Source organism: Gallinula chloropus, assembly GCF_964237585.1.
Source record: "Gallinula chloropus genome assembly, chromosome: 1".
NCBI classification, from domain to species: Eukaryota; Metazoa; Chordata; class Aves; order Gruiformes; family Rallidae; genus Gallinula; species Gallinula chloropus.
Window position 1 is genome coordinate 45,623,727 of NC_140085.1, and position 25,600 is coordinate 45,649,326.

A 25,600-nucleotide genomic window follows, 5' to 3' on the forward strand; every position below is an offset into this window, starting at 1 on the left:
TTTCAGAAAATCATGCAGTGTCTGCCTCACGACAAAATGATGCTGCTTGCAGTCTGAAAAAACACCAGTTGTTTAAAATACCAACCCTTTGTAGAAGCATCCCATCTGTAGCAGGTAGCACACAACATGCATTCCAAGCAGATGCTGTGCTTGGGCACCTAGGGTGGCTGGAAGCATTTGATCAGCTCACATGGTGTGAGATTTGGACAAAGCAGTCCCAGAAAGGCAGGACTCGGCTCACTTCTCTGCTATCACAGAAAATAACCTAGAAGCTGAAGCCTGGCTTTTGTTGTGGATGCTGTGACGAGGTGAGCTGGTGGTCAGCAACTGTGGTGAACGCCACTCTGCCAAGAGTGAGCAATGGATATTCTCAGTTTGAATATCCTGTGAGTGGGTGGGTTGTCTGAGGAAACAAGAAGCAGGTTCCTTGAAGTCTAAGAAAGAAAGGAAGTGCAGGGAGAAAGAGCAGCTCCTAATGACTTGTATGCCCCATTCAGAAGCTTTGTTTAGCTCCTGTGGTTACCTTTATAGTCCACAAAATGACATTTTGACCTCCAAGAAGGTGGCTGGTGTCTACAGCACTTCATGGGCTATGCCTCTAATGCCTTTAATTTTCATGTGCGTTACGTTCAAGGGTTGGCAGAATAATTTGGCTTTCAATCTGGGACAGATAATTTTGGTAACAAATTAGCTCTTTTGCAGACCTGTCTTTGCAGAACTTACTGCATCTGGGACCAGGATGAGGAAGAGGAAAGGTTACTCTGTGGAGGAAAGGATGGATGGGATAAATGCAGGGCGATAATGTGCTCTATACATTTGTGAAAATTTTTTTCACATCTTTGTGCACTGTCATCAGGTCCTTGACACAGCATCACTGTACTCTGCTTGTGTGGTGGGAGCACAAGAGCCCATTTTTACTTGGGAAGATGTGTACTTCCATCAAAGTACACATCTTCCATCAAAGGCAAACCCCCAACCAGAGGTCACTGCCTACAGGAGCTGGCAGAAGGGACCTTAGGTGGCTTTGCCGTTTGCTGCCCATTATGTGGATTTGAACACATCCATCTGTTGCTGGCCTCCCCTGGTGCTGCAGCTGGCATGTCTCACGGCATCACGGGGATATACTGTGCCATCGTCCTCTTTTACCTCCCCAGTTGTCTCTCTGCTTGTGGTCTGGCACAGTTATGTTTTCTTCAGCATCCCCCTCTGAAGGGTAGACTTCGCGCCAAGGTTTCTTTGCAACCCTGTTAGGCTCCCCTCCTCTGCTGCCTTCCAACTGTTCCTGAATTCCTGGCCCCTCTTGGTGAGGGCCTCCTTGGTGGCTGGTTGTTTCTCTCTTCAATTTTCTGCATTAGTGAAGGATAAAGGATAATCGGTTTTATCTCAGTGGTGTAGTTCTTGGGCTAGGAACTGCCTACCGCAGATTCGTATTGTAGTAGATAGTATCCTTATTTACACAGTCATGCCCAGGGACATAAAAAGTTGAGGATGTGCTTGGTGACAGATGAATGGAGAAGTAGAGAAATGGAAAAAGGAGAGATGTGGTACCTAGGTGATGCTCCGCAGGAGCGCGCTCCTCTCGCTCTTGAATACTGTGCAAAGGACCAGAATTGAGTTGGCTGGACATGACAGTGTAAACCAGGGTAGCTACAAAGCAAGTAAATCAAGTGGAAAAGAACGTGAATCAGCCTGGTGGGTTAGGTCCCAAAAGCAAGTCGGTGAGTGAAAAAGAAGCCGAGGGAATGGTTCTCTTGCACCTGCATATCTTTAATGAGAAAAATTGCAAAGAAGCTGGATTAAAAAAAAAGAAAAGGGGAACAGGAGTAACCCTGCTGTTAGCCAGGTAAAAGCTGTGCTTTGATTTGACATCAGCAGGCCACAGACATCTAAAATGCCAGGAGCTTTCTGAAAGCATTTTCAGCCTGTAAAATGTATCTTTTACCAAAAAAATGCAATCAAAAATCTGAAGAAATGAGAGATCACCTTTTCTAGCTGTGCAAAAAGACTAACAGTCATAAAATACTAAAGATTTTAAAGTTCATTCTCAATTAACAAACAGGATGAAAAATTTAAGAGGTGACATTTGAATGCTCAGAGGGACTGCAGTAGCTGTGAGCAGCAGTCGTGTACACTGCTAATAAGTTCACATCTAAGTGTGATTATAAGTGGAACAGACATGGAGATAATTCACCCTCTACAATGCAGAAAACATAAAACTACAATGAAAAATGTATCAACATTTTTGTGAACAGATTTCTAAGTAGGAGGCAAATGATGCAAGCAAAGGAAAGACTTCTGGCTGCAATGAAGAAAACAGGACACTGGAAAATGGCCTGAGTGTGAAGTCATATACATACTTGGGCCAGAGTAAACTGCTTTGCCAGTATTCTTTTGTTTCCCATACCTCTGTGCTGACAAAGCACAGAGCACCTCAGAGGCGTACTGTGGCAAGGCTGTAGCATTACTATGAGGCAAAGCCGAGAAATCTAAGCTCAGGTTAGTCCCTGATGCAAGTGGAACACAGGAGTGAGAATGCCACATAAGGGGATTGATTGCTATTGCAAAGAGAATAAATGAACATCCTGCCAATTAAACTAGTGCTATTTGAACATCACATACTATAAGAAATATACAAGGACTTAGAAACTGTTGCTGTCTCACTGCTTCAAACTGGAGCAGGTATCCACTGCTTTCAGGCAAACTGTATCAACATGATGGGTACCGACCACAGTCATCAACCAGAAGAAGGTAACCTATTTGTGGCATTAGTATCCTTCCAGCAAACCTGCCTAATGGTTATCAAAGCACTGGGAAAACTGCTTATCAGTTCAATACTAACCCAGCAGAGTCGAGGACAACATGGGAAGGTTGGGTTGCAGATGGACTTTGAGACCCCTTGTTATTATACCTAAGTAGAATTTAAGGAAATATTCCTTAAGATACATGAAATGCTCATGTTTCCCATGACTGACAAGCTGCAATCTTCTTGGACCTGCAAGCGAGAAATCCTGTCAATTATTTTTTCAGGATAAACCATGCGGTAACGAGCAAGCTACACCTCTTGACAAGATGGACTAGTTGTAGCTCCCTGCCAACTGTTCTGTTCTATCCAGCATAGCTCGGGGTGTGCATATGTTTTCCCAAAACTGCAAATCCTCCTATGTGATATGAAAGCCCAAGGTGATGGGAAGTCCTGGCAGTGGGAGGTCCTTCTGCTGAGAGATGGTTTACCAGTCTCAGCAGGAAACAGGCCACTGAACAACTGACATATGTTGGAACAGGGTTTCTTTAAATTAGAGTATCAAAAAACCCACATAACGAGGTGAGCTCTTACTACAGAAAAGATTTCTGCTCAAACATCAGACTACCTGGAAGACATGAACAATATCTGCCTGGCGACAAAAAGGGAGGTATGGAGCACTGAAATCTGAAAGAATGTTCCTCCATTTCAAGCAAAACAAGAAAAAGACAAAAATTATCTGTGAATTACTATTTCCTACACTTAAAGGAACTATAAAACAAGGGTTAAATTAGTATTTGCAGGGTTGTTTAAATTTTACTGTATCCATGAGAAATGAAGTATTGCCAAGTCCTCACAAGCTCTGACATTTTCCAGAAGAATTGCTACAAGGCTGCTACAATTCCATATAGGACACATAATCAAAGGTTCTGCTTAACATCATAGCTGCACTGAGCACTGCGGTGTGATGTTGTAATGGTGAACCGCGCGGCGGTGTTGCAGAGAGTGTGACTTCCCCTGGGCACCTTCTGACTGAGGGAACAAAGCTCCTGAGGTGCAGGGGGCTGAAAGTGAAAGCAGGGTATTTGTTTTCACCCCAGGCGTGCTTCCGATTCAGGCACCGGAATGAGAAAGGAGCAGAGACAAGGGGAGAAGAAATCCTTGCAGGGGGTTGGAAAAGGTGGGATCCCTGATCCCAGAGCACGTGAGCTCAAGGGGCTTTGTCAGTGCTGTCTGTTAGGGTTGGACATTCGGTATTGCTTGAGGTTGAATCCAAATTAAAGGGGGTTGCCTCTCAGTAGAAGTAGCATTGGTTTGCAGTGAAGGATTTACCCTTTGTCCCTCATTTTCATCTGCAAGAAACCTCATGCAGGGCTGTGGTAAGCCACGTAGAGCTGTGGGTTAGGTGCAGCTTTGTAGGCTGTGTAAGATAAGACGAGACCTGGCAGCTTCTGAGGGGCTGAACCTCTGTGTCCCATGGGCGAGTGCCATGGCAGTCATGGGAAGGGGCTGCCTTCTCCTTAGAAAGCACAGCTCTTGTTGAAGGCTCGTGCCACCACTGACAGTGCTTTATCAAATTATCTTGGCATTCAGCAGAATATCCTTCTCCTGCTGCTCCTATCTACCTAATTGCAGTTTTGAGAAACACTTTCCAGTTGAGGATTTGGACGAACCAATTTTTTTTCTTTATGGGTACTCTTCAGGAGACAGCCAGGTGGGTTGATGTAGCTTTGCTCTTTGACCCATGCATGAATATTTTAGAAGAGCTCTAAAACTTGCTCGTACCACACTGGTTCTGCAATAAAATGGTTATTTCAATTGTTAAAATTCTTGATAATTTAAATACTTTTTTTTTTTCTTAAGGACTTTAAGAGGAAGGGAAAGGGGGAAATATGGAACAGAAAATAGCAAGTTAAATTAATCAAATTGTTTTCCTGACAAGTTTAAATAACAGACTTTTAGTATATGATGCTTGGTCTTAGCAGTCATTCTGAAGCATTCCTCTGCACACAGAGCACGGTGCAGCTTCTCCTTATTAGATCATCTTTATGAGGTGTTCACATTATTTGATCTCTGGAGAGTTCTTGGTATTTGCAAAATTACTTTAAATATGTTAAATCTGAATACTTTGAATTAAGCTGGTTTAAAATAGCCTTTTGAGGAACTGCTGCAAGACCAGGGATTACAGAGAAAATAAGGGTTAAACCGGAACTCTTCCACCTCCTCCTTGGCTGCCACCTGCCTTTGCTCCCAGAGTGGTTCTCAGCCTCAGCTTTCCATCCAGCACGAAGTGAATCTGAGATGTCCTTACGCCGTGGTGCAGCTGTGCCCTGGATGGGGTGAGGTGTGGGTGGCATGTTCTCCCATCCAGCATAGCTGGGCTTTAACTTCCAGCAGAGTTGGAGTCTTGCCAAGGAAAAAAAAAAAAAACAACCCAAAACAATTTCTGGGGAAAACAGAACAGATACTTTAGCAACAGAATTGTGTTACAAAAAAAAGCAGGAGTGGGCTTTTCTGTGAAGTGCATGTCTAGACTTGAGTCAATTTAAACTTCAAGCGTGATTTTTAAAACTGACCCCCTCAAATTTTTTTGTTTACCCTGTCGTGACTTATTTCAGTTTAACTTAAATCAGCAATTAAATTGGAAGAAAGGCATGCACAGCAAGGGTTGTATAGACCTAAGTGAGCAAGTTTTAGTCAAATCTGTTATATTGAACCAAGGCTCCTTCTTGCTTTGAAAATGCCTAAAAGTGACTTTGAGTCACTTCCCTACATAAAATCATGTAATCCAAGTGATGTATTAAATTAGAATCAAATCAAAGGTTAGCGCGCGAGAGCAGTCATACGCTGCAGCTATGTACATCTTGAGGAGTGAAAGGTTTACAAACAGATTTCTCTCAGGGAAGAAAAGCAATTGACACCCAATTAGTGTTAAAGCATATTCCTAAAGCTCAATGACTCGAGAGCAAATTACAGTTGTCATTGTGGATTTGTGAAGTGTGCTGAACCATGATGCATTCCTTCAGAGGGAAGTTGCTCAGACATGGAGGTATAAAACAAGCACAGTAAGTATGAGTTCACCTCATTTCTAGAAGAACTGCTTCAGTAAAACAATGTAAAGTAGCCAGAAGTCTGTTGGATACATCTTTATGGATTCCTGCTGCTTGTGGATCGCTCACCGAGCTTTGAACCAAACTGTGGTACATCAGTCGTGTTTGTGGGCCCTTGGTTTTGTAGCTGTAAGCTGACACAGAGATGTCAATCTGTGCCCAAGCTAAACAGCACAGAAAAGCTTTGCTGCATGACTTATAAGACGTGGGCTTGTCACTCTCTGTTTCCAAGCAGGGCTGTTCCCCCTTGGAGTTCTGTGTGGAGTGATGGAAACTCTGATCAGTATGGAAGTTTTCAAACTTCTTTGCTCTTGCTTTGTGTAGACTTCATACGAAATAGCCCCAGGCTTGGACTTCATTATCAGCAGGAGGAGGAGAGATGTCAATTGCAAGTGTACATGTGATGGGGAAATAAGCTTATTACTAGTTTAACTTAAGGAAACTTGTGTTTGAATATGGATGAAGAAGCAGAGTTATACATCAGACCAGGCATTTACCTGTGCACGGTCTCCCTATGCTGTGATCTGGTGGCATGCTGTGGCAAAGACAGGGTCCTTTGTAGCAGTGTCCCTGCCACACAGGTGGACCTGGCATCCTATCTGTGTGCACAGCACATGTGGCTGCTCGGGACCACCTTGCTGCCTGCCTGCACAAGAGCTGCTGTCCCAGCACAGGGGGCTGTGGCACGTCTGCCAGCACAGCCAGGCCATGGAGTCAGCAGGCAGCTCCTTCCTGGAGCCAGCCCATAACCCATCTCATGAGACTTGCATGGCTTCAGCCATCCTCTTCATTCAGCAGCTTCAGCGTGGTCCCGAATAACGATGCTTGTCTCAGCTGGGAGCAGGGACTACTTAGCGATGGAGTAATTAAATCTCACTGCTCGTGAAAAGCCCTCACTGTTAATTTACAGTATTTCTCTTCGCTCTTACAGCGGTGGAAACAAAGACTGAATTGAGAACAAAAGGAGGGAACTCATTTGCAAAATCTGAATTTCCAACAAATTCCATACCAATTTGAAGCATGCTTGATTGTCTCAATCAATTTTAAGAAATCTCCTCCCTGGTTCTAGGTGCAGAAAGAAATTTAGCATTTTTGGATTTTGTTTCTTTGCAAGCATGTTCTCAAGAAAAGGATAACAATGTTGCTGCAATTAAGAGCCTTACAGATAAAAGGAATCTTAATATTCTTTCTCTTCAGTACCAGTTTTGAAAACCTTGCTCTGTCTCTCCTGTAGCTGACACAGAATGTAGGGGAGGGTAAGGAAAGGTGAAGGCAGACTCTGCCATAAAGAACAGAGAAATCTTAAAGTAAGTATGTAGACAGGAGATCCCACAGGAAGCTCTCAAAAACTTAATGGCAGTTAACTCTACATTTTGTAAATAGGGAATTTAAATTTGTATAAAACCTCATAAAATGCAGTATGGAGGGAAAAAAAACCCAAAACATTCATATCATTTGTTACTTCTTCCTTCAGCATGAATAATGTAGGGTTTTTTTCTTTTATAAGAATTGTCTGTTATTATTTTAACTTAATTATTTTTCACGTAGCAGTACTGAACTTCTATTAGATATTATAACAATTAATACTGACGTAAGTCTTAATTTTCTCTAATTAGTTTGACCATGTCCTCTTTGCAGAAACCTCACCCTTCTGGAATAAGACCTGAAAGCGGCCCACAAGCAGGTGGAACCACACTTACCATCACTGGTACAAACCTGGCCACTGGTTCCAAGAAGGATGTTCAAGTTTCAGTTGGGAGCCAGCCTTGCAATGTGTAAGTACCCTGAGGAACTGAGGATGCAGAGCGTTCTCCTGACAGAGCACTAACCTTTGCTGGCCTTTAGAAATTGCACAAATCCATTGTCTGTCTCCTCATAACTCATCCCATGCAATGGAGCTCTGCACGTAACACTCAGACAAAAACTCTCTCAGAAGCTCCAGCTGGAAGAAGCAGCTGTAAAAACACCAAAGTGGGAGAACTCAGATATCCAAAGAATTTTGCAGTTTGGGCTTTCTCTGCTTGCCTGGCTGCTCCAAATGTATCCATGCTTTCACTCAGCATCTCTTCAGTGGTTCCATGTAAAAACTTAAATCTTCTAGTGCCCCTTGGCTTGGTCCTCTTCCTTCTTTTTCCTTTTATTAATCGCTTCCTGTCTCTTCTCCCAAAAAAGGGAGTGACACAGTGTGTGCTAACATGGGATTGTTCTTGTGTTTGTACACTCTTCCTTTTCATGTCACATACATTATTTAAAGACTTTAAGTGACTGGAAGGAAGTGTTGACGATTCTTGTAACTACGCAGTGCTGAGCAAAAATAGAGCTCTTTCTTGTTGCTTCTGGGGTACTACAGTAAAGAATACAAATTGCCATGATGTTAGTAACTGAAGGTGTTTCCTCTTCTTTTTCTTTTCCAATCTAGGACTGAATTTGGAGATGAGATCATTTGCATTACAGGAGCTAATAGCAAGGTTGAACCCGTTAAAGTCACAATGAATTACGGGGGCACGATAGTTACTGTACCACAGCCATTTTCCTACAGTGAGAATCCTACTGTCACCAAGTTCCTGCCAGTAAATAGCTTCAGCAGGTAATGAAATGTTTCTCATAACTTCATTTACAACTGTGTTAAAATGTATCATTTATAATAGACCTATCAGATATGGAACTGTTGGAAATAAAAACTCCCATACTCCATCCATGCATATTAGATACATAGAATTTGTGAACTTCCTTAACTGCAGCTGATGTTAGAAAGTGTTCTGTTTACCTCCAAACTTTAATCCCCACTTCAAAGCTAAATCCGGAAACCAGAAAAGGTAATGAGCTTCTTTTAAATGAAGGTGTCTCAAAGAAAGGGATTTGAAGCATTCCAGCATGATGTCAGACATGATCTTTGCATTACTTACAAATCTTTATCCTATTAAGGATAACTGACATGAAAGATTCCTAATGAAAAGGTTTTCAGCGGTTCCTCTGTTCAGCTTTTAGCAAGCTGGAAACAGAGGATGGTTATGGCTTGTCATCTCTTTGTCCTATGAGGCAAATAAGTCTCTTTATAGAAAATCTAGATGGGGGTTCAATAAGACTTTAAAAGGTATGCCCTCTTCTGTGGTGGTACTCACTAACACCCTATCAAGTAGCTGTTCCTTCTGGAGAAATCCTCACCTAGTACTAACGGTGATACCACAAAGGAATGTATCCCACTCTTGCATTGGTAGCAGAAAGCCAGGTCACCTGTGTAAAAGTCCTTGTAGCACACTTCTGGCTTTGAGAGTCATTCTGTGGTGGATACAGAGGCAAACTTGTGACCTTGATTCATATAAATCTCTGCTGTTCCCTAATATTCTGGTCTTTCTGCTTAGTGGGGTACAGTTGGCAGAGACATCATGACGTTTCGCGTTTCTTTACTATAAAGAAGCCTTACAAATAAGACATTATAAACAAAATTGGCTGTGACTTCTCTTGGAGAAACTGGTACCTGAGTCCTTGAATAATGAACAGCCACTTATGTAAAATAGGGTTTAATTTTTGCTTTTGATTTTTTGTTTGGGTGGTTTTGGAGCCTGGAGGGTTTTTTTGGTAGATCAATAGTGATATACCCCAGGAGATTTAAAAGACTTATTTTTTTTTTTTCCTCTATATAAACTGAAGCTGTCTTTAATGGATTGCCTTGAGGATTGCTATCCCTCTAAATCCATGTTACTTCGGTGACTAATTCCCACTGGCAACTTGCATGCATTCTTCTTCCTATGCGAACACATTCTTTTTTGAGCAATGTGTTGCAAATGAAAGGGAATAGAGAAACCAAGTCCCTACAGACCTGTGGAAAATACACTCTCACCTTTGTCTCTCTGTGTGTGGTATGTGGAGTGATTTTAACAAAAACATTGGAGAAGTAAAGCACACAAAGACAGGCACCAGTGAAAAGCCACAAATACTGACAAAGCAATTCGTACTTTTTTTTATTCTACTCTTTTAAAATGAGTTTGAAGTTTACATTGCAGCTTTTAAATGCTGTGGTCATCAGCAGCTTCAACAGAAGTCCCTTGTGTAAGACACTTAATTGTCAGGTGGCCAGTGTGTAGCTGTTTTCAGTGGAAGTAGTAGCAGCACTGGATAAAGCAGTCTATAGCTGTGGTAGTTTGCCAATAACTTGATTTCTTTTTTTTAATTCTTCCTTTCAGTGGAGGGAGAAACATTACAGTCACCGGAACCGGCTTTGAGGTCATCCAGAGTTTCTCATTGGTGGTGTATGCAGAGCGTCCAGAGGCAGGGAAAACAAATCTCAAAAGGGTAATTTCCTTTCCCCCCCCCCCAATCAAAGGCATCACACTGGGTGCATATCATGCGATTTGTTCCAAAAATGCGTTTAAGTGTGCCCACTGGGCTTCACTGGTCTTGGAGTGGAATAAGGTTTGATGAGATTTCTGGTTCCGTGGAAGGAGAGCCAACTTCTGCTGTCTTGACTTACATTCACTTACACCTTGAAATCCTCGGCTTTAAAATCATTTTCATTCAATATGAATGAAGGATAGAAGAATTAAGCTTCAAGTGGTAAAGTGCACACATTTCAGAATTTGAAAGTGTTTATTTTTGCTTTATCTTTCTCCTCCTTCTCACCCTGCAAGCTGTAGAGATTTGCTTGAAACGGGGCCCAAATCCTGAGAATGCTGAGTTTTGCATAGCCAGTGCCTTTTATTGTCTTATGCCTCAGTGGACCAAGCCTATTCTTTCTTGCTTCATGCATAATCCACCTATAGCATGTTCACAAAACACTTGTGAAAAGTGACATTTAAAAAACCCCCAAATGGCCACTTGTTACATCACTTGTTAAGAAGAACCGATGTTACCAATAGTCTCAAACTCCCAGTCTGCTAATGAAGGTCACAATTTAATGCAGTGATGGAGGATCTGAAAGTGATCTTCCAGTATGAACTTTAGAAGACTTTTTCTGGGGCTGGCTCTTAAATTTAGGACTGATTGTGATCCATATGGAGTTGGAAATGTGCATGTTTTGTATTGTACACGATTCAACTTTTAGAGTATGTCAAAGCCAGCTGGATTTGGGTCCATCAGAACCTCATCCTTAAAGAATTTTAAGAGGAAAACCATCTATGTTTCTAAGGCCATAAACTGCAAGACATAATTATCTTGATAACCTTAACTCCCAGAGCAATCTTAAAGTCCATGTAGCATTCTTGACAGTGTTTATTACCCACCTCCTTACATATGCTCACCATCTTCTCAACACGTTAGCTTAAGTCAGCGCTGCAGACAGCACACATTCCTGGTTAAGACCAGAAACTTTTCTAATCCTCTGATTTGCTGCCACTTATGTGGCAGTATCAGACATGTGGGGGAGAAGCTATTGAATTGCATTGCACAGAGTCAGAAACTGAGTCGGTGATAGAAGAAATGTTGAGGGTTCCTATTAGTATTGGTGGCTGAGGTTGATGTTACTGAATGAGTGAAGGAGTTTCTAGAATAAAAACATTTGTGTAACTGAGGGTGAAGAACAGGTTAGCTGAGTTGCTACCCTGAGTAGTTGATTGACAACTGGTAAATTTTTTTTTCCATAATTTCCCTTAGTAATTGTATTGAATTTCAGTGAGGTATTTTATAGTGTTAGTAGAAAATAATCTACCTGAGATACTTCATGATACAGAAGTTGGTCTGGATTAAAGCTGCCATGTTAACCTCTTAATCTTAGAGCAATTTGATGATGTCAGCCCAGCGTGATCCAGAGCCACAGAATTTAGAGGTAATGGAAATTGATCTGTAACTAAGCTTTTTCTGCAGGCAGCTGCTAGAACATAATGAACCAACAATTTATTCCCATCAACAAATCTGTTTAATTTTCTTTTTGGAAAATATCTCATACTATGCTATTTCTGCTGTATGGAGAGGATATAAATCCAGTGGATTTATTTCTATAGTCTAAAGTTATCAACAGTTAGGTACAGAACAAGTCAAACTCTAAAATGTGGATGTTCTTTTTGTCTTGTTTCTCACAGTTTGATGGACAGCTTGTTACAAGACTCAATGAAACCACAGTGGTTTTTTCTTCCCCGCCAATACTGGAAGACCCAGAAAACTACAACATTACCACTGTTATTCTAATGGATCATTATCAGTTGGTTGTAAAGAATGAGAGCCACTCTTTTGCCTATGTTGCAGACCCAACCTTTGAAAATTTCACAGATGGCATCAAAAAACAAGTCAACAAACTTATTAATGCAAAGGTAAACTTGTCAAGAGATGGTGGTTGATCATTTTGTCCTTGGAGAGTGTATGGAATTTTTCCTTCCTTTCTCAAACCCTTAACAGCTGTTCAGTAGCATACCCAAAATCCTTGGCAGAGTCCCTCACTTCTGGTAGACGATGAACATTGTTTGCTCCACTTTCCTCCCCCATCCCCTCTCAGAGATAGTTATCTTCTTAGTCATACTTTGGGTTTTCCAGGGATGCCCCTCCTGCTGGGCCTGGGTATTCAGAAATGCCCTCTTCCCAAGAACTGGAGAGGACATCTCTTCTCAAACCAGGAAGGAGAGGAATTCCCAACCACTCTGCTCTTCTGTCCACTGCACTGCAAATCACATCTGCTGCTAAAAGCTATCCCAGTGGAAAGCTGCAACCTAAAACTTCCTGCCTCCCGAGACTTTGTGATGATTACGTAGCCTTGTGTTTTCTTTCTAGGGCAGCAACCTGAACAAAGCCATGACGATAGATGAGGCCCAGGCTTTTGTGGGCGACGAGCCTTGCAACATAAAAACACTAACTGAAACGGACTTGTACTGTGAGCCACCAGAAGTACAGCCTCAGCCAAAGAAGCGGCAGAAGAGAGATACCATCAATAACCTTCCTGAGTTCATTGTAGGTTACCTTTTCAGTAGAATTTAATATCATATGTAAGTGACACCGGCACGGTGCTGCTTCACTGAAGGAATTTGTTCTCCAAAGTTGCTGGAGTACTGTGAAGAAACTCTTTGCAGTTCTTTCTTCAGCTTCTGCCTGCTGTCTAGAAGATGTCACACATAAAGAGCAGTCCCAAGCTGCCAAACGCCTTCTACCTTCATTACACAGGAATGTAAAATTATAGCCAGGCAGACTGGGGATTTTTCTTCCTCTGTTAAGCAAAATAAAATTACCTCATGGAATAAAGTGCTAGTGACTTAAATTCAGTATAAAATATTCAGAAATGTTTCCGTTGTTTGGCAGTTTGAGCTAGAAATTCAGTTAGTGAGGATTACTAAGAATTTAGAGTGCAACTGAGCAGCAAACTACTGTCCATTTGCACTTCTTGAGGCAAATGTCTGTGCTTATCTAATTAGGTAAAATTTGGACTCCGGGAATGGATCCTCGGAAGGGTAGAATATGATACACGTGTGAGTGACATCCCACTGAATCTTATTTTGCCACTGGTACTTATTCCTATGGTGGCAATCATCGTCATTTCTATCATCTGTTACAGGTAAGTTCCTTTAATTAGGTGTTTTGTTGTCCTAAAGCTTTCAGGGTACTACCTGATTGTTTCCAGTTCAGTCTACAGAAACTATCTTCGTGTTTTTTATGAGCTGCAGAGTTAGGAAAGGCAGTTGCAGCTGGAAATATGTATGAGCACCAATTTATTCCTCTCACGCACACCAAATTCCTTGGTGTCAGTCAGCCCGGTCTATCCTTTATACATAAGCACAACAATTGGTCTCAGGCTTGCCAAGCACACAATTGCAGACTGAGTTGCACATGTACATTCCTGAAATGGCAGCTAAAGTGGCTCTTGTGAAGGAGATAACTTATTCTGTATACATAACCGTCGGCGTTTATGCTGCCTCGGTCAGCACTGTAAGTCTGAGCTGGGTGGATTGGGCTAGGGGGTCATTTGGGCTTTTCCAGCTGAGCTAAGTGTTAGCCACACACAAATTTCATGATTAACAGTGAAATTCATGCTTCACAAAGGACCAGAACAATGTCTGTATTTCACTTAGGACCTACTTAGCCCAATTTTAACTTCAGTAATGAGGGCCTCATACTGTCCCTCAGGAGGGGGTGGATTTCACTGTTATGGTGCATATCAGTGTAGTCAAATGCTGAAGTATGTGCTGTACAGCACTGACATTCACGTGGACGGCCTACAACCTTCTCAGTTTAGTCCTAGACACACTCCTAGGCGGCTTAGAGCCAGTGCAGGGCATGTCACAGGCAATCTCTGTTCAGAATGTACAAATGGAGTTTCTGTACTTAATATGTGATGGAAAAGTATTTGTAGCTGCTGCTTATTGGATTTTAAATCACTGGCCCCAGTGTGCTTTGAAGCAGCAGGCCCATGATGGTGCCAGGTTGATTTATGTGTAGTGAAGACTTGGTCCACTGTTGCTGTTCTCTTCCTCCATTCTCTTTCTTCTGTCAGTGCTTAAAAAGAAATCCAAACCAGGAAAATGTCTTACATTCCTTTGGCTTCCCCCTCAAAGCTGTTGCAGGTTATTTACCACTGAAGTTAGTAACTTTTTTTAACTCTTACCTCTGTTCTATAAAGACGCAAGAGCCAGCAGGCAGAACGGGAGTATGAGAAGATCAAATCGCAGCTCGAAGGCCTGGAGGAGAGTGTCAGAGACCGGTGCAAAAAGGAATTCACAGGTATGACAAATACTTGCACTCCTGTGGGTCCTCTTGAGCAGAGGGTGGGCTGGAGCAGCGTTGCTGTCTTGCTAAAACTGACTTCTGGGAACAAGTAATTAGTTGATCTTAGTAGACTTGATTACTGACATTGACATACAGCAGATACTTTGTTATTATGCATGAAAGCCATAAATAAAATCAAATAGGGAGCTGAGGTTATGGAGAGAAATCATAGAATCATAGAATGGCATGGGTTGGAAGGGACCCCAAGGATCATAGAGCTCCAACCTCCCTGCCACAGGCAGGGCCACCAACCTCCCGGCCTGGATCTACACAAGATTGCTCAGGGCCCCATCCAACCTGGCCTTGAACACTTCCAGGGACGGGGCATCCGCCAATGGATGAGTTTAGTCTAAAGGAAGCACAGAGTTAGCAACTGGGAAATAGAAACTAGTTGAGATCAGGGTTACTTATAGACATTAATGTGTGTGGTCATTGATACTGAGGAAAAAATGTTTTGTGGTGACTAGCCACACGGTTAGTATTAGGCACGGTGGCTGTGTGTGCCAAGTATGGACATTAAAACTTGTTTTCAGAACTGCAAAGTTTATTTGCAGCAATCAGCATGCAAAAGGATAATTTAGCAAGCTCCTTGTTTATCAGGGGAAATCCTTAAGCTTGATTTGAGGAGCTAGCTAATTGTTTTGTGTAAATGTAGAGGCATCATCCCAGGGAAGGCAGCGGGAGGCGTGAAGGCTCAGCATTTCTCCATGTTGACCTACTCATTGCAATGCTTAAATTAGGCATCTGAGTGCAAACATTGCAAATATTGGCCTAAATGATTACCACAAAATGTCACCTCATTATCTGAATTAGACTTGCTGTTGGGTCATGTTGAAATGCTCTCTAGTAAAAAATAACCCACATGCTTTATTTCTAAAGAGAAATAGATTATTTCATACTGAGAGTGGCTAAAAACCAGGACTGGATTAAACACCAGTTTCAGGTTATGGTTTGAAATTAATTTAAGAAGGTTATGTCAAAGATTTTGGCCATGCTGAAGGCCACTCCTAGTCTTGTTTTTCTGGCATTTCTAGCGCAGGATGTTCTTTTCTTGTAGCAGCTTGCTTTCTCTGGAAAACTGACTTCTTCCAGGTTCTAGGCACAAACCAGAAGCAAATGTTTGAATCAAGAACTATTCCAAAATTAGGCTTCATTTCAAATTGCTTTTTGAACTGTGACAGGTTAACAGCCCTCCCTCTCACCATGTCTCCCATGGAACTTCATACCCATTTCTGAAAGAAGGTACCTTCAAGGGGGCTACAGACTCCTCCTGCGTGTAGGGTTGAGGGTTTACTCTCTGATACACCAAGCACAAACACTGGAGAAGTAGAATGCACATCCAAGATTTAATCCAGTTCCTAAATTGCATCCACCTTGGGTGACAGTGAAATGAAATATCAAAGGCAAAGCACATTCTGGATCCATACTGTGAAACTGTAATGTCAACAGTATGAAGTGCAGACAGGCTAAAATATATGGGACCAAAGATAGCCAAGGAAAGGGACATCGGGGGGAAGTACAAACAGCACAAGGCTGGAAAACACAAAATGCTTTCTCCCTCAGTTCTGCTGAATGCCATGAAACAAAGAAGATGAATAAAAGCAATAAAATTGCTGAGACAATAGGTCACTATATTAATTAACATGCAATTCTAGTCAATCAGCAATATTGGATAATTGAAAAGCCCTCAGCAAGAATAGCTCCTCCAAAGGATGATTCCCTAATTGTTGTCCTTTTTAAGAACTTCAGAGCTTTTGAGTCCCACAGAAATATTTCCATCAATTTCAGTGAACCATTTAACCTTCTTCCTTCCTGCCATCCTCTTCCTTCTAATTAAATTAGCATGCTTTACACGTTAAACTTTTCTTTCCTTGATTGCTATGAGATTTTTAAAAGAACTTTTATTACTACCTAGACTCAGGGAATAGATTGTGAAGTGGGGAAAAAAAAACAGCAAGAAAATAATATTGCTGTGTCTTATTTTGCTCTGTGCTACAATCCTACATCCATATATATGAACTCACCCAGAGGCCCTTTTTTTGGATAGGCAGCAACAAGGAAACAGTCTGTGCTGAAGGCAGTTATCCTCAGGTCACCACAGGATTTGCTGTGGTTGTAGTTAACAGGATGATCAGTAAAAGTAGCAAGAGAAAATGCAAAATGAAAGAGGGGGTTTTTGTTGAGTTGCTTTTTCTCCATTACAAGGTACCCAAAGGGATCGTGTTGCCTAAAAAAGCTGTGGGCACTTTTTTTGTTGTTGTTTTGTTTTGGGTTTGTTTTTTTTTTAAATGAACCTCTAAACTGTATTGCTTATTCCAGATCTAATGATAGAGATGGAGGATCAGACAAATGACATCAATGAAGCCGGAATTCCGGTGCTGGACTACAAAACCTACACGGACAGAGTCTTCTTCTTACCCTCCAAAGATGGAGAGAAGGACGTGATGATTACAGGGAGGCTGGATATACCTGAGGCCAGGAGGCAGACTGTGGAGCAGGCTTTGAACCAGTTCTCCAACCTCCTCAACAGCAAATCATTTCTCATTAATGTGAGTACTGAAGTAGTTTCACCTTGTTTCTTAGCTAGGCATACCTGTCTGCTCAAGGCAGTAGGTTTGCAAACACAACTGAACCAAAACTATTAAAAAGAAATTATTTTCCCAGGGTTCTGGTTCCACAGTTGCTGCCACAGATACGTGGCATCACAGCCAGAGCTTCCTGGTGGGATGGAGAAGCAGGCTCACATTCCTACGCCAAGTCACGTAGCGTGGAGTTAGTCAACATTGCAGTGGCTGTAGGAAAACAGATATTACCCAATCTGGCATAAAACCCACTGTCACAAGTTTTGTTTGGCCTTTTAAGAAACGTGATCAGAGAGTGCTGATTCCATCCTGGTTCATCATGGGAGTCACCTGCGGGCAGCCATCTGCTGGGTCTCTGTCCCTATTCATCAGGATTGATGAGCACGCACAGCAGCTCTGAAGAGACTTCTAATTGCTCACTCTCAAAAACTGAGGCTGATTGTCAGACACCTAAATTTAGATTTAGGCTTGTAACTTTTCCTCCTTTTTGAAATGAGGCTCCAGTGCTGAGCTGGTTAATGGTAGCATTAGAGTTTATGGCAGATGAGAGTGCGTTCCCAGGTGTACTTAGATTAGTGTCTTTGTAATTTGATGTGAAAGGGCTGGGAATTTGAGGGAGAGGGAAGTTGATTTTCTCTTCTAAAAAAATTGTCACAGAACACCTTTTTTTTTCATTTAATTAAAACATCCTTTTTAGATAAGGCTTCACTTAAACTGTATAAGCGTTCCTTGGGTTAGTCCAGTACACTATGCATGTCAAATTGTAGACAACATTTTCTTATAAGTAGCTTTTTTCAAACTTCTGGAAACTTTTCCATTCTGTGCTTAGCTTATTAAAATGGTATCCCTTGTCTTAGTGCAGACAAGTGTTGAGGTTCTTCAGAAACCTGTCATCTGACTTGATTTTCCATTTGTTTTCTGTTGCAGTTTATTCACACTCTGGAAAACCAAAGGGAGTTCTCTGCTCGAGCTAAAGTGTATTTTGCATCTCTACTGACAGTTGCTTTACATGGAAAACTAGAATACTATACTGACATCATGAGGACACTGTTCTTAGAACTGATGGAGCAGTATGTTGTGGCCAAAAACCCAAAGCTGATGCTAAGAAGGTTTGAATAATTGTCGTATTTTATGCAGTTCTCTGGTTTTCTTTAAATGTATTTATCCTGCAGTGTTGCTGTATTAAAATGCCAGCTCTCCAGGAAGAGGCAGAAATAGCCTGGCCCAAGCACATTAGGAAGGCGAGCTCACCAGTGAGGAATAGCTGTGGAAGTCACAGGCAGGACTGCTGCCAACAGATTTCCTTCCAATGGATTCAAATGCTGTAGTGTAGAATCTCTATTGAGATTATTGAAACATCCACCTTACTTCAGAGTATGATACTGAACATTTAATTTACTTTTTAATCTAATTTTATTCCAAATGATCTAGCATTTATACCGCACATTATCTCCGTAATGAGCACGCATAATCAACTTGCATTGTGCGTTCAGTGGGGGCTTGCTCTAGTGGTTTTAACCCTCTTGTTATCCCAAATAAATGACAAAAGGCCTTGTTCTGTGTGTGCTGTAGCTTTGCAATCCGTAGGTTATTTCCCAGTAACTGCACAACTGGGTTAATTTTTTAGCTCTTGCAGCGTAGACCCAATTTACCATTTTTGCATAAAGCGTGTGTGCTTCTCAGTAATGAGCTGAAGGTACCCAGGAATGATGAGCAATACAAAGCACTTATCCTACAGCAAGTACATGCTCTCAAGACTCTATAGGGAAATCATTGCACTAGGAGAGTGCATGCAGTTAAGCATGGAAAAATATTATATTTCAAGCCAGCGCTGTTTTTTCTTTCAAAGTTTGTCATTAAATACCCTCACCATACTCAGGGTTGGTTGTTTTGTTTTTTTTTTCTCTTCCAGATCTGAAACAGTTGTTGAGAGAATGTTGTCTAACTGGATGTCTATTTGTTTATATCAGTACCTCAAGGTAAGAGTCAAAGACTGTTGCCTGTGGGGGTTTTTTTATCAATAATACTTAAACACGTGCTGCATTGAGTAGATCTTCTGGGTTTGATTCATTTCCTTTCCTTTCCTTTAAACAGGACAATGCTGGGGAGCCTCTTTATAAATTGTTCAAGGCTATCAAACACCAGGTAGAAAAAGGCCCAGTGGATGCCGTACTAAAAAAAGCCAAGTATACATTGAATGACACGGGCTTACTGGGAGATGATGTGGAGTACACACAGTTGGTAAGTGGAGCATTATTAACATATTATGAAACCAGTTTTTCTTTTCAAATAAAGTTCTGTAGTGTTAAGTCTGTACATACTTTTCTAGGCTACTGTGATCCTCATAGAAATTCTGGTCATGAGCAGGACTGTTAATAATTTGACAAAAGCAAGTCTCCAAGAAGGAAAATAGAGTTATAAAGTCTTGTCTAAGCAGTAAATCCAAATCCTGCCACTGTAGAATCCATTTCAGTAAATCCCTTTCATAATTTTCAAAGTGCATCTGGATAGTGGACAGGGTGTTTGGCTCCTTCCCTTTTCCTACCTAAATTAATTGGCAATTGATTTTTGGAGATTTCTTGTGCTAACGTTATGCTTGAGCATTGGGTTGTCTTTCTCCCTTGTGCTGGCTGCTTGTCAGCATATCAAACATTATGTTAGAGATCCTTTTATTCCTATCCCAGGACGAGCTCCTGTACAGTCCTGTGAGATGGCTCTGCAATCTCCAAAACACTTTATGAACCTATTTCTTCACATGTTCCTTTGTGAGTCAAACTCTCTTGAACATGGACAGCCCAACTGTCATAGAAAGGGGTTTATTCCTACCTAAGGAAATCATTCCCTACAGTGATGAGGGGAAGATGCCTCTACAGGCAGTCCTGGAGACCAGTCTTAGATGCTTCAAGTGAGATGAAATGGGCATCCTGCCCCTGGAATTCCCCATCTGAGCTCCACCACCCCCTGAATGTGATCACTGGTGCCACCATCTAGTTCTCTTGTATTGTGAACTCTGCTTTGACTTAATTTTGCTCACTTGCATGAATTTCCACTGCTTTTTCAACTGGTCTCCAGCACATTGGACTTTTTAAAAAACTGAAGCAGCCCACCCTTTAGCTGTTTAGGGAGTATAAATTCTAGTTTTAATCCATCTGACAATCTTGCTGGTTTTCTTCAGGATGCAGTGCAATGAATATTAAAGATGTACAGACTGTCCTTCAAAGACTGACGCAGGATTTCTTTTCCCCTGCCTTTGATTTCTCTTTCATTGACAAGTTAAGAGCTATTTGTGGTTGTCTCCAACTGAGAGAGATGCAGTGACATATCCACAATGTGGAAAGAGAAACTTCATAAAAAGCTTTATTAAGTCCTGGTTTTTGGAAAAGTCACTTATTTTGTGTATTCTGAAGGGATGCTGATGGGAGGGGCTGATGTGAGGAGGTTGCTGCAGGACTTTCACTCACAGAATCACTAGACTGTGACCTAGACTGCCTGGAGGAAAATGGTGTGTGCTGGGCAAGAAGAAATATTTTACATTGGGTTGATATTTTGGGGATTAGTCGAGTTGTCATCTTCATAGCTGAGCTGAAAGTGCCACCCATAGAAACCACGCTGGCTGGCAACGCTGGTTATATTTTCTCTTGTGTACCAAGAACAAAATTTGCTTGCGCTGTACATCGGGTAAGACTTAATGACAATAATTCTTTATTCAGTCTGTTTCTTTTCACAAAACAGCCAGTGTCTGCAATTAAGCTAAATGAATGCAGTGTGAAAGCAGAAAATTTGTGTATGCAATCAGATGTGGGCACAACAAGCATACTAGCTAGATATTAAACATTATAACATTGGACAGTCGCAGTATTTGGTCCAGATTTACAGATTTCCCATCAAACAAAGATTGTATGTGTGTCTGTGCATTGAAGATAATGAGATGTGTGTGTGTGTGTGTGTGTATATATATATGTGCAATGAAAATTATGAAGGGGGTTACTATAGCTGTAAATTATTGGGATCTTTGACATGATGATGACATTGTTGTGGTAACTGTGAACAGTTAGGGAGCATTTGTGCACCAAGGTAGGTTAAAGCATGAGTTAATGAGTTCACTTCTGCCTGAAAGTGAGACACAGTAGGAAAGTACAGTGGAGAGCAGTTGTCTGCTCTCTAATTGTTCTTATTTAAAAGATGAATCTGTTTTGCATCGCTGGTTACACTGACATGCTGCATACTGAACTAGCAGCAAAATCATGTCTAATTACCATAAAGCTAATAGGAAAAGGAAGGTGAAATCTCATGATTAGTTTGAGAGTTCTGTCAGGGGACAGTGCAATCATGTTTAATTTGACTGCCGTATGGCGCAGCTTTTCTTCACTGGTTAAAAATACCAGCCACGCCAGTGTGTTCCTGAGGCTTGAGATGACGCATCAGGCGTTAGGGCTGGCGGGACTGTATGTGTCTGCGAGCTGGGGTGCTTCCCGTGCGCCAGACCGCCAAAGCTACCTGGCTGGCAGAAGATCCACCAAGGCTCTGAGCTCTTGTACTGACTCAGCTGGTGAAAGAGAGAGGCTTTTCGTACCATCTATTTGGCGTTGGTGTTTGGGGTGGGTTTTTTTTTTTCCTTTCTGGGAAGCTTTCCTGGCCATCATTTTCTCATCTGGTTTTGTCTGTATTAAAACTGACACTTACATAGTGAAGCTACTTTCAAAAAAAATCACTCTAGATTTAGCAAATTATAGGCTTTCAAGAAACTCTCTTTACCATTAAAAAAACCCATGTCAATACTATCAGAAAACAGTAATATTTTAGAACTAGCATAAACTACTTAGGTGTATTTCCTGGAGCTATTAGAGTTGTTGTGACAACAGTAAGCGGTAAATGAAGTCTTCAAACACCAAAGATTATATAAGTGGCTTTAGATATACATATATATGTGTATGTATATATATCAATCTAATGAACAGCTGGTCACAGGAGGTAAAGTGCTGAACAAGTCAGTGCTCATCAGTCAAGCCATGTTAAATCATCATATGTTCAGCCCCAGTCTGCTCAACTTGGGAAGTAAAGTTACAACCAGGAAGACAGGGTAGAGGAAGGCAAACCCACAGGATCTTCCAGAAGTTCAGCAAAGTGCAGCTCAGATGATTATGGGGAATTTGTTAAGTTCAGGTGCTGCTTTGTTATGTTACAGGTTACCAGGCTATAGGAGAAGCATGTAACCAGTCAGCAGTCCAGCTGCTGTGTTCTTGTGTGTCCCTCTCTAATAAAGTCCCAAGATTCAGTAGTAGCAGCATGTTAGACATGACTAAAGCTATACTGCATCTTTTCTGTTTTGTCAAAGTAGGAGGAGGTGTTAGGTGGAGTGTATGGAAGCTGTTTGACTGCACAGCAGCAAAGGATCCCTCACATAACCCATACGTTCATTGCAAACGTGCTGCTGTGCAATAATCACTGCACAGTGAATTTTAGATATTGTTTGCATTTAATTCACCCAGAGAAACAGATTCAGAGGTAATTCAGCACTGATCTGTCTTAATAACCATGTACTTTTTTGGTTTCATTTCGTTACAGACTGTAAATGTGTATGTACAAGATGGAGGATCCGATTCCATACCTGTGAAAGTGCTGAACTGTGATACTATATCCCAAGTAAAGGAAAAGATAATAGACCAAGTCTATCGAAATCTGCCATGTTCTCAGTGGCCAAAAGCTGAGAGCGTAGTTCTTGGTGGGTTGCTACTTTTGATACTATATTGAGCTTGTGAAAAGTGTGTAATTTAGTTTGGTTTTTTTTTAAAAAAAAGTCTATAAAAGCAATTTATTGTTGTGTTTTTGTTGTGTTTTTTTTTAAGTTGTGTTCAGCTAAATGCAAAAATGCAGCTTTTTGCAGCATTAAAAATTAATGCTTTCTTACAGAGGTTTTTTTTCCTGACTCTTTGGTGTACTGTCATTAGCGTGCAAAGAGCCTGTTAATGACTGTTAGCACAAATGTATTCATGTCTGACAGAGTCAGTATCTCAGGTACTAATTAATGTGATAATGACAGCATGGACAATTAACTGAAGGAGAAGTAATGATGCAATTTCAGAAACTGGTATGGAGTTTGACTTGCCTTTATGATGGTTATTCAAAAGAATTATAACTTACAGGAGCTGCACTTGTAGGAGATGAACCACCCAGCCTCTGAAAATCATCCTCATTGAAGGCCTTCAAAATTGCTGTTCTCTTCTTTAGAAAAAAAAAATGCCATAACTTAAAAGACATAATAATCTCATAATAACAGCTCCAATTAATAGTTTTGCAATATCTTCATTGCTCCCTTAATCTGAAAGTAGAAGATGTGATTTTTGCTCTTCATAAAATCATAGTAAACGCCCTAAAAATACCTTTTCTATTCCATACAAAGTCGTGCTCTAGTTTGGACTGACATCAGTTATTACAGTATATATATTTGTAGTATTATGTACTAAGGAATTTACCTTTCTGTGGAAAACAATCAGAAGCCATGAGCACAGTTAGGAAGGGTTCATGCAGACTTCAGTAATAAAGGGCAAACTGTCAAGCAATAAAAAATACACATCGTGGCATGTGTCAAATTGCTTCTTTTAATGTTCCACAATGCATCAGTGGGTCTCTAAAGTGAAACATTATTGGAGGAGTTGTTTTTGCACAAGGTCTAAATCTGTTTTTTCTCATTTTAATTACCCCTCAGAGTGGCGTCCAGGTTCTACTGCACAGATCCTCTCAGACTTGGATTTAACATCTCAAAAAGACAAAGACGGCAGATGGAGACGTATCAACACACTAATGCATTACAATGTAAGGAGGTGTTTCAGAGCAGTTGTTCACATCTGTTAACTGTTCTCTAGCAATAAATATGATCTTTGTGTGTTTTTAGAGAAACTTCTGTGCTACATAACAAATTTTTAAAAACCCAAAAAACCAACCCAACAAAAAACACCCTAGCTCTGGGTCTAGGCAGTAAAAGCTTGAGAGTGTGAAAGCTTAGGTCTAGACATGTTGCCTAAACCTCTTACCCAAAACATATCACCTAAATGACAGTACTTTTGTTTCCTCATCACTGCAATGTCCAAATCCAAATTCTCCTTTGAACGTTCTAAAGCTCCTTTTGCTAGGGCTTGTATCCACCTCTTTTCGGCTACTTCCTACCCCTTAGAATTGTCTTTGTCCTTGGTCTGCTGCTAAACAGATTTTGGGTTGATCTGGTTTGTTCAGCAGCCCAGCTGGGAGAGCAAATGTTGACGTGTTTGTACTGTCTGGTTTAGTTTTTGTACTGTTCACTCTACCAGGCACTTGCATTCTTCTTATCTTCCCTTTGTATGCTATTTATTGCTTTCTAACAACAGATATCCTGTTTAGGAAAGATAGAAGTTAGTTTTCCCTCAGAAAACGGACATGTCCAATTCTTCACAATAAACCCTGTTTTCATAGAAAGGGTTAAGGAACCACTGAAGTCTTGGAGATGCTTCTAGCATTTTCAGTAATCTCAGAGGAGGTGTTGATGGGATCTTTTATTGAAGAGGGAGGGAGTCTGTTCTGAATTGCAACTCAGTTGCCCTAGCAGCCTTTGAAGGGCAGCATTAATCATAGATCCAGATTCCCTGCTGAAGATTACAGAAACCACTGTTTAGGTGTTGAGAAGGAGATTCAGTAGTGCATACTTCTTTTGAATAACACCCCTGTGTTTGTATTTTCAAAGGTCCGAGATGGTGCCACGCTCATCTTATCAAAAATGGGAATTTCCCAGCAGCCAGAGGATAATCAGCAAGATGTCCCAGGGGAAAGTAAGTGTCTTGTAGCTTCCCTACTTCCCAATATCACTAGAAGTCAAAACCCACAGAGAGAGAGTGACTGCTGTCTTGGTCATGTTTATCAAGTATGTCCATGGAACTAGAGAACTAGATATGCCCCACCAGACTGTATAGGCCTTATTTGTTGTGTGTTACTCACTGCACAATAGCAGTGGCTTTCTTTGTCCTCATTATAAAAGCCTTAACAGAAAGCACTCTTAGCAAGCATTTCTATGTGCATTTTGTTTCTTAATCCCACTACATCTTTAGTCAAACCATATGTTTTACCTTTCCAAAGCTTTTTCTCCTTTCTAGTCTTTTTCTCCTTTCTTCTTCCTTTTCTTACTGTCCTCTCCAAATTTCTTCCACTTCTTATTCGACTAGAATTGAATGCAGTGTTCCAGATAAACCCCAGAAGAGACCAGCTCTCCTCCCTGTGACATAATGGATCTCATAAATTTTTTTTATTGCATTCCTTACAGCCACATTGCTTTGCAAACTTAGTTCTGCACGTTCACATTTTGTGTCTCCCCTCTTTGAATTATGTTTCAATCAGCTATGTTAGCTTGTTTTTTTCCATCTCTTTAGAGATGCAGTCTTTTCCACAATTCCTCTTCTTTTTGAGGTTTGAAATCCACGGTAAGATAGTGTCAGGAATTTCCTTATAATGTTTCTTTCACATCA

General features: G+C 41.1%; 1 protein-coding gene across 1 annotated transcript in view; it reads left to right on the plus strand.

Annotated features, from left to right (window-relative positions):
• Positions 1–25,600, plus strand: part of PLXNB2 (plexin B2) — a 77,226-nt gene that overhangs the window by 37,691 nt on the left and 13,935 nt on the right. Inside the window, exons 15-28 of the mRNA XM_084262718.1 lie at positions 7,489–7,625; positions 8,270–8,437; positions 10,035–10,143; positions 11,865–12,092; positions 12,547–12,723; positions 13,182–13,321; positions 14,384–14,484; positions 16,849–17,078; positions 18,039–18,220; positions 19,024–19,090; positions 19,206–19,352; positions 22,677–22,833; positions 23,818–23,924; positions 24,826–24,910. Coding sequence (XP_084118844.1) covers positions 7,489–7,625; positions 8,270–8,437; positions 10,035–10,143; positions 11,865–12,092; positions 12,547–12,723; positions 13,182–13,321; positions 14,384–14,484; positions 16,849–17,078; positions 18,039–18,220; positions 19,024–19,090; positions 19,206–19,352; positions 22,677–22,833; positions 23,818–23,924; positions 24,826–24,910 — 2,035 coding nt within the window. The remainder of the gene's footprint in view (positions 1–7,488; positions 7,626–8,269; positions 8,438–10,034; positions 10,144–11,864; positions 12,093–12,546; positions 12,724–13,181; positions 13,322–14,383; positions 14,485–16,848; positions 17,079–18,038; positions 18,221–19,023; positions 19,091–19,205; positions 19,353–22,676; positions 22,834–23,817; positions 23,925–24,825; positions 24,911–25,600) is intronic.